Genomic DNA, 13,110 nt, shown 5'->3' on the forward strand with positions numbered 1-13,110 from the left:
CTTCTTATCTGAACATGCAGCTCAACTCCTTGTTCAAGCTCTTGTTCTCTCCAAACTGGATTACTGCAACTCTCTACTAGCTGGGCTTCCAGCTAACTCTATCAAGCCTCTTCAACTGCTCCAGAATGCAGCAGCACGAGTTGTCTTCAATGAACCTAAACGAGCACATGTCACTCCGCTGCTAGTCCGTTTGCACTGGCTGCCAGTTGCTGCTCGCATCAAATTCAAAACTCTGATGTTTGCCTACAAAGTGACTTCTGGCCTGGCACCTTCTTATCTGCACTCACTTCTGCAGATCTATGTGCCCTCCAGAAACTTGCGTTCTGTGAATGAACGTCGCCTCGTGGTTCCATCCCAAAGAGGAAAAAAATCACTTTCGCGAACGCTCACGCTCAATCTGCCCAGTTGGTGGAATGAACTCCCTAACTGCATCAGAACAGCAGAGTCACTCGCTATTTTCAAGAAACGACTAAAAACTCAACTATTTAGTCTCCACTTCACTTCCTAATCTGCAATTGCCTATTTGAATATCACACTAACTGTACAAAAAAAAAAATAAAATAAAAAATAAAAAAAAATTACTAACACTTCCCTTCTTAGACTTTACAGACCTGAAACTTGCCTTTAGTACTTATTCATTGTTGCTCTTAGTGGTGTAAATTGCTTCCTTGTCCTCATTTGTAAGTCGCTTTGGATAAAAGCGTCTGCTAAATGACTAAATGTAAATGTAAATGTAAATGTAAATACAGTATTTGTGCTGTAATTGATTCAAAGTAAGTTACTGGCAAACTGCTGTCTGTAAGTTACTGTAGATTTAACAGGAAACTGTTAAAAGTATCAAGGCTTCTTCATGTATCAAAATAAAATACAAAAAAACTATATAATGATAATAATACTGTGATTTTTTTTTTTAATTATTTTTTATTTTTGTAATGGGCAATTAGTGTACAAAACCACAACAAAGTCTGAATAAAATGTAATTCTTTGTCAATTTAAAGCAATTCTATTGTATATACTGTACAAAATATAAAATATCCACTGTGCACAACACACATATTTCTTATCTGGAATTTGACAATGTTTTGTTATAACAGACAAATTAAATCAATATTTTTAACCTCTTGCAAATTCAATAAATTAGCATGTATTTTTGAGATCAATTGATTTGATTAAGCTGTCCAACACCAAAATACCTTACTAATAACCTCATAACTTATTTTAAGATGTCGTTTAGTAACCGCATAAATGCATCTTAGGAAAAAAAAAAAAAAACCTTGGCATACAGTATATCTTTCCCATCTGGAGCTTTTAAAGCTCATGCAGTGCTCCCAAAATCATCACACACATTTCCAACATGGAAGATATTGAGGTTCAAAAGCTCTGAGGTCACACAACTTCTCCAAAAAAGTCATGTGTCACAAATTATAGACGTGACCTCAGCATTTAAATCATAAATAAGTGCAAATCAAATTCCCATTTGTCAATGATTCATACTGTAAAACACTGTACATTCTGATATGGGTGTAATTGCTTTTTTCACAAATGTTCAGGAAAGCCAGACTATAATAAATGTTTCTTTACTGTTGGTGCAAAGAAAAGTGAGATTTTTTATTTATTTATTTTTTGCCTTGGAAAGTGAAGGTTAGCTTGTGAACATTGTGTGTGCATATTGTAGAAGAACATGTTGGAATCATCTGTCCTCTGATTTAATATACGATGACATAAAGTATTTGTTGTGTATGACTATTAATGCTGTTATTAATAATACAGCAGCACTTGTGTTGAATCAAAGCACAACATCTGCTGGCCAAAAAAACAGCTCTTTCATAACTTTTGGCACATCCTTTATTTTCATCCATTCATATAAAGTACATTGTTTTTTCAACAATTTAATTTTAATGTGCATTTAATTGAAGTGTGATATTTGTTTCAACTGTAATGCTCGGTAGAATTGTTACAATAGTCTCCAAATGTCTGTGGCTCTCACACAGACATTCACAGTTAGACTTCCTCTCTTCTGGAATATATCAACACCCGCATAGACAGTGTTACAACCCAGAAACAGATCAGTACATACCCGAATCAGAAGCTATGGATGAACAAGGAGGTGTGCCTCCTGCTGAAGGCACGCAACACTGCCTTCAGATCAGGGGATGCATAGGCCTACAGCACCTCCAGGGCTAATCTGAAGAGAGGCATCTAAAAGGCCAAGCACTGTTACAAGCTAAAGCTAGAGGAGCACTTTTCAACTCTGATCTCCGGTGCATGTGGCAGGGCATTTAGGCCATCAGCAACTACAAACCCAGCCAGACTACACCCACAGCCACAGACGTCTCCTTCCTGAACGAGCTAAATGACTTTTTTGCCCGCTTTGAAAGAGACGATAAAGAGCCCTACACCAGGATTACATCCTCAATCAACCACTCACCTATCACACTCACTTCCTCAGATGTCTACACCGCACTGAGTCGGATCAATGTGTGTAAGGCTGCTGGACCAGACGGTATTCCTGGGCACGTCCTCAAAGCATGTGCAGAACAGCTCGCTTGGGTATTCACAGACATTTTCAACCTGTCGCTCAACCTAGCAGCTGTGCCAACATGCTTTAAAACCACCTCTATTGTGCCAGAGCCCAAACACTCCAGCCCAACATGCCTGACTGACTACCGCTCTGTAGCAATCACCCATCATCATGAAGTGCTTCGAGCGGTTGGTCCTGGCACATCTGAAACACTCTCTACCATCCACACTGGACTCACATCAGTTTGCCTACCGTGGCAACAGGAGCACAGAGGATGCATTTTCTATAGCACTGCACTCTGTACTTACACACCTGGACAATAAAAACACTTATGCACGAATGCTGTTTGTTGACTTCCGCTCATCATTCAACACTGTCATACCCTCCATGTTAATGATCAGACTTAGAGAAATGGATATTGACACGTCTCTCTGAAACTGGGTTATGGACTTTCTGACTAACAGACCTCCGAATGTTAGATCAGGCCACATCTGCTCCACCACTCAACACTGGTGTACCACAGGGCTATGTGCTGAACCCCTTCCTCTACTACCTTTTGACAATTGACTGTAGGCCTGTGAGCAGATCCAACACCATCATCAAATTTGCAGAGGACACCACAGTGATTAGTCTAATAAGCAACAATGATGAGACGGCCTACAGGGAGGAGATCCAGCATCTGTCCACTTTCTGCACTGACAATAATCTGCTCCTTAACACCAACAAGACCAAGGAGCTCATTGTCGACTTCAGGAAGGGACGAACAGGCTCACATGATCCAATACACATATATGGGATGGCCGTTGAGCCTGTCTCATCCTTCAAGTTCCTGGGGACCCACATCTCAAAGGACCTTCTCTGGACCATCAACACCTCCAGCCTGGTCAAGAAGGCTCACCAGCACCTTTTTTTTTTTTTTTTTTTTTTGAGGCAACTTAAGAAAAAGAAGCAGCTTTTATCAACTGTCTTGGTGAACTTCTACCGCTGCACAATAGAAAGCATCCTGACCAACTGCCTCACAGTCTGCTATGGAAGCTGCTCTGTTGCTGAGCGTAAGGTACTGCAACGGGTGGTGAAAACTGCCCAATGCATCACAGGGGCCACACTGCCAGCCATAGAGGACATCCGGAAGAAACACTGTTTGCGCTGACCACGCAGTAATCTTAAGGACACCTCTCACCCTGCTCACAGACTGTTTTCTCTCCGGCAGGTGCTTCAGACTCCGGATAAAAACGAGCAGCCTGAGGAGCAGCTGTTTCCCCAGAGCAGTGTCATTTTTGAACTCCCTTTTGAACTCTGTCCCTCACTATGCCAACCTAACCCCCAGACACCCCCCCCCCCCCCCCTTCTGTACACTCTTTAACATTTGCACATTTAAAATTTGCACATATTCATTGCACTACATTGCACTGACTCACTTACTTGAACTGTACCTACCAACTGCACATGGACATTTCTAATTATAAGCGCTGTCAAAATTAATGCGTTAACACATGCGATTAATTTTAAATAATTAACGCGTTAAAAAATTAACGCAATTTACGCAGTTCAGGTTTTTTTTTACTTCTTGTTGTGGTGGACGTGTGTTCAACATGCAATAAATGTGGATAAGACCAAGTAAGCACTTTTTGAAGGCAAGTTCCAGTATAAAACAATTAGTTGCATCACAAGTTATCCAGAGTTTCATGCAATTTCGGGTGTTTCATTTTTAACTTTCGACATCTGTTGTAAGTTGATACCGCATGGCGAACAGACTCTGACTCTTGTGTGTAGGCTCAGTAATTTTACTTTTATAGTGATGAATAAGTTCTTTTCATTGCCTTTCAAGTGAAATAACTGAACATAAACATAGGAGGCTGATAAAAAAATGCTCATTTAAGGTAAACATTTCCAACTGCATTTAAAGGTTTTTACATCTGAACTCCTCACATACAATTTTATTTATATAATTTGTATTTAGTTTATTAGCAATATTATTTAAATTCCAGACAAACTAAATCACATTAAGACACAATTTTATGGCAGCCAGCTAAAGTAAACTTGGAAAGAATATGTGTATGATGTAAATATTTTATGTTAATATTTTATTTAATATTCATGTCTTATATTATATATGAATATGCATAAACAAAACAAAATACAAACTACTATTTTAGATAATAATTTAACAACGCAAAAGTTTTTAACCATATGTAAAAAAAAGTTGAATATATATATATATATATATATATATATATATATATATATATATATATATATTTCCAATTTGCTTTCATTTGATTAAAACAAATACAAATTGCTGAGAATTTTACAAATCATTTGAATTTTTTTTTATTAAATTCAATTAATTTATTAAAATAATGAAATAAACTATTACATTATATTTTTAAATCATAAAACAATTTTTTTCATAAAATAAATCACAATAAAAATGTAATAATAGTAATAATAGTACTTGTAGTAGTAAAAATAATGAACCCACATATTCAATGCGTCCACACTATGAAATGTGCAAATCAGCAAATCCTAAGTCATAATTTCTCATCAATAAACAAGCAGCCCGAGTTCACCATGTGGTTATTGCTTGCACAACACAAGTTAGCTGTTCATGTTTCAAAAGCTGTGACTCACCTCTCTGGAGCCCTTCAGTCAGGCTGAAAAATGCCAGAAAAACTACCAGAGGAGTGTTTTTCGGGACCTTCATGTTCACCTTAAAGCCTTCTGCTTCAAATCAGCTTTAAAATCCATTGGTCAGCCTCGTATCAGAACTCTGAAATGAAGTCCAGCAGATGGTACAGTGTGTATGTCTGTGTGTGTGGATGTGTGTGTGCATGTGTAGAAAGGCCTTCGCAGTGTTCGTGCGGTCAGCTGAGATAGACAGGACCAGCTGCTGGATACACTTACAGGAATATGAGGGGGATGAGATACAGAAAGTGCCTAAAAATACCAATAATGCCATTTTTTAGACAAGGGAACATGTTGTACTTTTGAAGTTTGTAGATTTTATGTGCAGCTGCTGAATTCAGAGCTTATGATTTGGCTTGAAAAAACATAGAAATAAAACCACAGTCTGTGTTAACCCTGTAAGAGCTGAGATTTCAAAAAATAGGCAGAAAATTTGAATTTTCTGGAATTGAGATGTTTATTTCACCATTTAGTAAAAAGTAAATAAATAAAAGCCATATACATTTTTCTTCATATTTTTGTAAGATTTGATAAATCAGGCATTTGTGCAAGTTTTTGCTCACAACAAAGTTAATTTGAATTACAAAAAAATATTTTGCTCTTAACATTTTGACAACAGAGAATATTTAAGACATTTTTTTTCTCTTTCTTTTTACCTGTTATCTGCTTTACCTGTTGTATATCAAGTCATTTACAACAGGGTTTTAAACAAAGAAATTATCATGTTGATATCATAGTTCTTAGAAACGTGTGGATAAAATATGATAAGTGCGGTTAATATACTTAAATGTTCTTCTTGAGTCTGAATCTTTCAGAAGTGTATCAGTTTGGTACGTAACTTGGTTTCAAACTCACAATATTACTGTATGTTCAGTATAGCAAAAGGGGAAAAAAAACATAAAAAGCTTCAGTTTTAGTTTATGAATGATATAATTTGTCACAGTCTAAGCCAGAAATCCTAAAGTACATTTCAGCTGTCTGAGTTTTGTCTCAGAATTGCAACTTGTTTGTTGTGCCCAATTCAATTTTGAAATTTATATACTTTCTACTAATAGGGGTGTGACAAGGCGCTTAATCCACGAGAGGAGACTTGACACGAGATTGGGTTCACTAGAACGAGACAAGATTTTTACAAACTATTTTTATAACACATCTTCAATGATAAAAATATATGAATGGAAAGCAGTCTTTTATTCAACAACAACAACAACAATTACAAATTGCAAAACTATTTAACTATTTAATTTTTTTTTAATTAAACTTGTAATTATTGTTATTTAACTTGTATGTTAATGGATTTTGTGCAGTAAAGGACATGCAAACACTGCAAAATAATTTGCTAAGAGCCTATGTTAATGGAAAATAGACATTTTATATATAATTTAAAATATTAGCAAAATATTTGCTAATATATGAATGGAAAATAGATTTTTATTCAACTGAAAAAAATCATGAAATGCAAAACAATTTAGGTGTTGTTGTTTTTTTTTAATGAAATTGTGATGGTTGGTTTTTTATTTCTGTTTTAATTAATTCTGTACTGTTGGACATGCAAACACTGCAAAATGTTTAGCTAGAAACTCTACAGACTGGCTTCTCCCCTGTAGTGGCTACTCCTGTGTAATTTTTGTAGTATTTCATTTTTATTTTTTCAGCAACTTCAGTTTCATTCAGCAAGATTTCGTTCATGCCTCCGTGAGTCGTGACTCACTCTGTACGCAGGTTGCGTAGGGCCTCAACTCCGAATGGGGGCACCATCTATGGAGTTAGATTCATTGCTTTTTTTTTATTGCCAAGCTCGACCTTCGAACGCAAACCGCAGAAACTGACGGTGGCGAGGAAGAATAGAGACATGGAAATACGCGTCCTTCAGGTCTATTGCTGCAAACCAATCCCGAGGTTAAACGCACCGGAGGATGTGCTTTTGCGTGAGAATTCTGAACGGTAGCTTGTGCAGACAGCGGTTCAAAACGTGCAGATCTAGGATTGGCTGTGACCCACCGCTCTTTTTGGGCATGATGAAATACGGGCTGTAAAACCCGCTCTCTATCTCGGCTGGAGGGACCGGCTTGATTGCATCCTTCGCCAGGAGGACAGCAATCTCCTCTTGCGTTTCTGTTTCGCAAACTGAATGGCATAGCTGAGTCTGTCCGTGCGTATGAGCCCCCCCGAAGGGCTGGCCCGCGTCCTCCCAGCGCTCGTAAGCCACTGGCGAAATGCACGGAACCTGCAAGCTAGAAAGCATAGCGTCCCAGACCGGCAGATTTCGGGCTGTCACATTCGGTGAAGTGTAAAAGTGCACTTTCATTGATGTTTTCATGGCAGTGAAAAGTGCAGTTGGAAATGGGGCCTGACCCTCCAGCAGGGAAAGAGCAAATTCCCTCTTTCCCGGACGACTTGTCTCAGGTACGCTTTGCGGTCCATTACCGGACTTAACAGCACATTGGGCAGGGGGGGCTGCCTGCTTTCGAGGTGCTCGACACGCCTGCTTCGCCGGAGGAGCGTGTGGGGGCGGGGCAGCTCTCATAGAAAGGCGCCTTCGGCGAGGAGCAGCAGATATGGATGGCTCGGCGGGCGGAGTGGGCTTACAGTCCCACCGATAGATGATATTATCCATCGCATCTGACTGCTCTCTCACTACCTTGAATTCCTGGGTGAATTCACCAACGGTGTCGCCAAACAGGCCAGCCTGGGATATGGGGGAGTCAAGAAAGCAGACTTTGTCAACTTCGCATATATCAGCCAGGTTTAGCCAGAGGTGGCGCTCCTGGACCACTAATGTGGACATCGTCCTCCCCAACGCATACACAGTGGACTTAGTGGTCCGAAGAGCATAGTCGGTTGCAGTGCGGAGCTCGCGAAGCAAACTTGGGTTGGACCCACCCTTGTGCATCCGGACCAGCGCCTGCGCATTATAGCTCTGGTAGGTGGCCATAGCGTGCAAGGCAGAAGCAGCCTGGCCGCTCCACTGTCAAGAGTGGTGAGGGCGGAGGAACACGTAGCACAGGGAGAGAAAGGTGCCCTCCAAGACTGCGTGAGCCTACTGTGCACTTCCGGGAAGAAGGGGACGAGATGCTTCGAAGGCTTAGCCCTCTGGTCCTCTCCGTAGCACCCATCTAGGTGGTCCAGCCGTGGAGCTGGGGGATAAACCATCTCCAACCCCACGGTCGAAGCAGCACGGGAAAGCATGGCTAAAATGTCCGTTTCAGGATCCGTTTTGACAGCGCTCACCTGCCGGAGGGGGGCGAGCGGGCCTGGATTCTCGTAGGACAATGAAAGCCCACCCACTGATTCAGCAGTGGACGTCTGGTCCCCGGTGTCATCGAACATAAGGACTACCATCTGGTTAAACGGATCCCTTCCTCCACTCGAAGCTTGGATGGAGCGCTTGGAGGAGCGGGAGGTCCGCGGACCTGGAGGCAACGGTTAATCTCCCATTGGAACCCTTAGATCTGCCCGAGTGCCCATTGCAGTATACGCACCTCTCTGGAGGACCGGACCCAAAGAACGCCAGGCAAGGGAGAAACCCAGCTCGACCGTCTGCCGTTGCGTGTGAAGACTTTCACCTTTAACCCATGAACATTTTATTCATGCACCAATGACAAACTGGGGTATTAAAGGGGTGGTCCACTACGATCTCATATTTTAAACTTTAGTTGATGTGTAATGTAGCTGTGTGAACATAAACAACATCTCAGAATGTAAAAAGTTCTAAGTTCAATGCAAAGAGAGACCTTGGTTTTTACAGAGTTAGCTTAGCAAAGCCTACAATGAACAAGTTTTGGGGACTACAAAAAAATACTTCCGCCCCCTGTTACATCACAAGTTCGTTTACTGCGCATCCCACACTGCGCATGCCTGTAAGGGCCGTGGCCAGAGGTGCTTCAACGTTATAGCAGAGATGAAGCTAAAAATGCGTCTAAACACGGCTGTTTCCACAGAGCTTCGTCTGTTTCTGTATTTGGGCTTCCAAAGGACACAACACAAAGACAGAAGTGCCTTTAGTTCAATATTAATTATCTTCCAGATAATTATAAAATAATCAGCAAGCATGATTTGACAAAACAGCTCCAGAATCTCTCCCAGTTCAGTGTTGGATTCGACTCCAGATATAAGTGTTTTTATTTGTTAAAATTGATCATGACATGTACAGTGTCTGGCGTTAACAGTATGCTGTAGCAATGATGTAAACAATGCGAAATGCTGCTTTGCGGGCAAACGATTTAGCTACAAACTCACATTTATCAGCCAAACTCCTGTAAACACACACACTCACTCCACCAGCACGGTGTCTTATGTGTGTGTGCGCACGGGACTGCACTGATTGTCTTCAGGCAGCTTTTTCATGTGTTTCACATCTCAGATAATGAAGTCGCAAAAGATATGTGGATGATTCATATTACTTACACCTGCATATTCCGGATACTCGTGAAAGACGTCATAACGCATAGAGTTAAAAAAAAATACAGGTTAGCTAACCTGACTCGTGGTAGCAGCAGAATAATAAATCAAGGCTCAACAGGTAGCATCTCACATCTCGTGCTTTATTCTTCTGTCACGATATATTACAGAAAATAGCTTATTCCAAGCATCAGAGAAAAAGAAAGTCCCGCACACTGGGGCTTGTTATAGAAAGTTCACACATTCACACACACATAGACGCACACACAGATGCTGTTAAAGGAGCCACACCCCATTTTCACTCGTTAGTTACAGACACTTGTCAGATTTTATTTTAGAGATCAGGCAGGAAGTTGACTGTATGTTTACACAGCAGAAAAGCGCGTGCTTTTACGGGCGTGACGTGGAGCCGATCCGCCAATAGCAGCACATTATGATGATGACCAATCAGAGTCACTTAAGGGCGGGACTTTTAGAAGAAATAGGAAATATGACAGTCGTTTTCATGTTAGCTGAGTAGCTGTGTATAATCAAAGTGAGATATATGAAAAAATTACGCGATTTCCTTCAAGTGAAACATAAGCACACATTGCTTTGCATCTTATAAACACAACCAAGCCTTAAAATTACATTCTGGATCACCCCTTTAAGTAAGGAGTAAGGACTGGGGAGAGTGTTATGGAATTGAATTACTCATGCTAGTGATGCGAGGATGGCGGTTTTATCTGGCGATATAAGTATTATAAGTATAAGTATATATAATCTGGATCAAGTATTCAAAATACAATATGATTAATTGTGGGTGAGTTGCAGGTGAATGTAGCAGGACAAGGCAGTGGACCAACAAAAAAGCAGATAGTGGACTTTGCTGAATGGGAAGATGAGATGCCCAAAATAATGGATGAAGTGCAAGAGTTGCCTTCTGTTCAAAGTTTCAGTTAGAGGAGTCATCAGCAATCTGCTATCGTTCTGGGGGAAACAAGATCAATTATTTCCACAACTGCAGTGCCTGGAAAATCTTGTTCATTCCTACAACAAGGGGTGCGAGCGAATGCTCATTCAGTGCAGCTGACTGCGTTTTGGTGGCGAGGTGGAATTGCCCGAATCCAGGAACAGTAGATACTGTTCTGTTTTTGGACAGTGCAAAGAAATGGTAAACATATCATAGCTGCCGTTTAGGCTGAAGTAGCACCTTTTTTTATCTTCTTCCTGTATCTGTAAAAGCTAAAATGTCTTTCTATATTTGAAAATGAAGACAAACTTTTGTTTTTATAAATAAATGTTCATTTAAAACGTTTAATATTAAACATTATTTTATTATCAGAGATGCGCAGATTACAGCTCACTGAATCTGCTGTTATCCATGGTTATCTATCATCATGCCTAAAACAAAGAATTACATTATTTTCGGGCATGGGTCGGATGCGAATACATATATCAGATAAAACTAAATGGGTGGATGATTTGTATAAAGCCGCGGATTCGGGTGTCATTTCAGCTGATTCGAGCCTCTCTAACACACGCCAAATGGAAAGAAAAAAAACTTCAGCGTTTTGCGATGTGTGTGTGTGTGTGTGTGTGTGTGTGTGTGTGTGTGTGTGTGTGTGTGTGTGCGTGTGTATATGTGTGTAAGTGTGTGTGGGGGGGTCCTTTACTGACAGCCTTGTGTGTGGATCTTGTTGGAAAATATGGCGAAAAGTCCTACATGACGGTGTTTACTGATCGCGGTGTTAACTTCAATAATGCCACTAATATATGCATACTTCACATCTTAATTCCATTTCTGTTTAGTTCAGTTATGACTTTAAGTGATCAAAAATTGCTGTTTAGAGCTTATGTAGGCCTACAGTTCAAAATGCATGTTTAACTGAATAAACAGTTAGTAAACACAAGTACATCTTATTCAACATCATTTATTTTCATCACCAATTATGATAGTGGAATAGTTTTTCAAGCAGTTTGTGATGCATTTTAGAAACGATGACCCCCTGGTCTAATGTGCCATCTGGCTTGAGAAACTCGTTCTCAAAGACTTATTATTTGGGTAGCACACACATTCTTAATGCATTCAGCAGAATTCAAATGATCCATTTTTATAAATCTAGATTAATTCTGAGATTAGTCTAGATTAAAAAAAATTCAAAATTCAAAAAATTTAATGGGGGCTAATAAATGTCACAATTCTGATTTTTTTTTCTTGCAAAACCTTAACTAAACTAAGCTTAGAGAAAAATCCAGGCTTATTTTGGTAAATCAGGTTTATTAGTTGCGGATCCGGTTTAATAAATTAAGTTTACGATAGTTCAAACTCAGCTACTCTGGCAACTTATGCTGGGAAACTAGCCTGGTCCGGGGCAGGTTAATTTTCAGGCTAAGTATTAGTTGCTGTTGTTGTTGTTGTTTTTTTTTTTGTTGTTTTTTTTTTAGTTTCTGTATATATTTTTTTGTTTAATAAAAATATTTTTATAGTAACCAGCAATTGGAAGTAAGTGCACATTATCACTCTATCTCGCATATACGCAATCACAATTCCAGTGTATTGTGACATATTTAATTTAACGTTAACAGGCTTAAATATTATTTCAAAATATAATGCTACATGTTACCTATTAGGATGATCTGCATTTTCCTGTCAATTCAATTTAGTTCAATTCACCTTTATTTGTATAGCTCTTTTACAATGTAGAATCCTGATAAGGGGAATAACACAAGTTAGGGTGTCTTTCTAAGCCCTGAGCCCTCTCCCTGGACAGCACACCAAATATGCATATTCTATGCAGTAAAATATCTTTTTTATATTTTTTTCGAGTGTAAACTCGTGAAACTGATACATAGTCAAAATTTTGAGGAAAAGGGTGACAACTGCAAAATCATTATTTTCAATTAAAGTTTATTACTGAAATATAAACTTACAAGTTTAAAGAAGAAAAAAGTCTAAATTGTGGGGTTTATACTGTGGAAGAGACAAGCTTCCATGGTAAACTTTATAGCAACTTAATATATCATACGTATGAACATATGAATAGTTTCTCTTAAGAAGAAGGCACAAGTTGGGCACATTTTTGTAATATTTTTATATTTCACTCAATGCCTTTTGTTATCTGTGAATCCTCTAAAACTGATGAATTATCCTGGAATTTTTGATCCAATGCTGAAAGCGTGACAGGAGTGATTCTGTGTGTATGTTGGACTGCACTCAGAAACACACTTCAGCCACCCCTCCCCCCATTCATTGCAATAGCATGACAGGCACAGACTTTGCATTCAAGTGGTCTTTGTATGGAAGCACCCACCTGTTGCTCTGGTCTGTATGCACTCATTTATTTTAAGCAGTAGAGTGACATTTCCCAAAGTGACTGTTTATACCACATCCGCTGCACTTTTGCCTTTTACGGTTAATTAAATTCAATTCTGACCAAACACAATGCAGAATAGTAAAAAAAAAAACAAAAAAAAAAAACTGCCAATTATCACATCTCAAAGTTATTCTTGTTTTGACCATT

General features: G+C 39.4%; 2 protein-coding genes across 4 annotated transcripts in view; one reads left to right on the plus strand and one right to left on the minus strand.

The window, feature by feature from the left end:
• The window catches only part of musk (muscle, skeletal, receptor tyrosine kinase), a 102,235-nt gene extending 96,877 nt beyond the window's left edge, over positions 1-5,358 (minus strand). For 2 of the 3 annotated variants that reach the window (NM_001004503.2, NM_199908.2), the window contains 1 exon segment: positions 5,153-5,358. In NM_001004503.2, the coding sequence (NP_001004503.1) occupies positions 5,153-5,225 (73 nt within the window). In that variant the 5' untranslated portion in view covers positions 5,226-5,358. 3 annotated transcript variants of the gene reach the window in all.
• Positions 3,936-13,110, plus strand: part of rassf6 (Ras association domain family member 6) — a 48,701-nt gene continuing 39,526 nt past the window's right edge. Inside the window, exon 1 of the mRNA XM_087269740.1 lies at positions 3,936-4,155. The gene's annotated coding sequence lies outside the window, so the exon portion shown is untranslated. The remainder of the gene's footprint in view (positions 4,156-13,110) is intronic.

Source organism: Danio rerio, chromosome 10 (assembly GCF_052040795.2).
Source record: "Danio rerio strain M-AB ecotype USA chromosome 10, GRCz13ab, whole genome shotgun sequence".
Taxonomy (NCBI): Eukaryota; Metazoa; Chordata; class Actinopteri; order Cypriniformes; family Danionidae; genus Danio; species Danio rerio.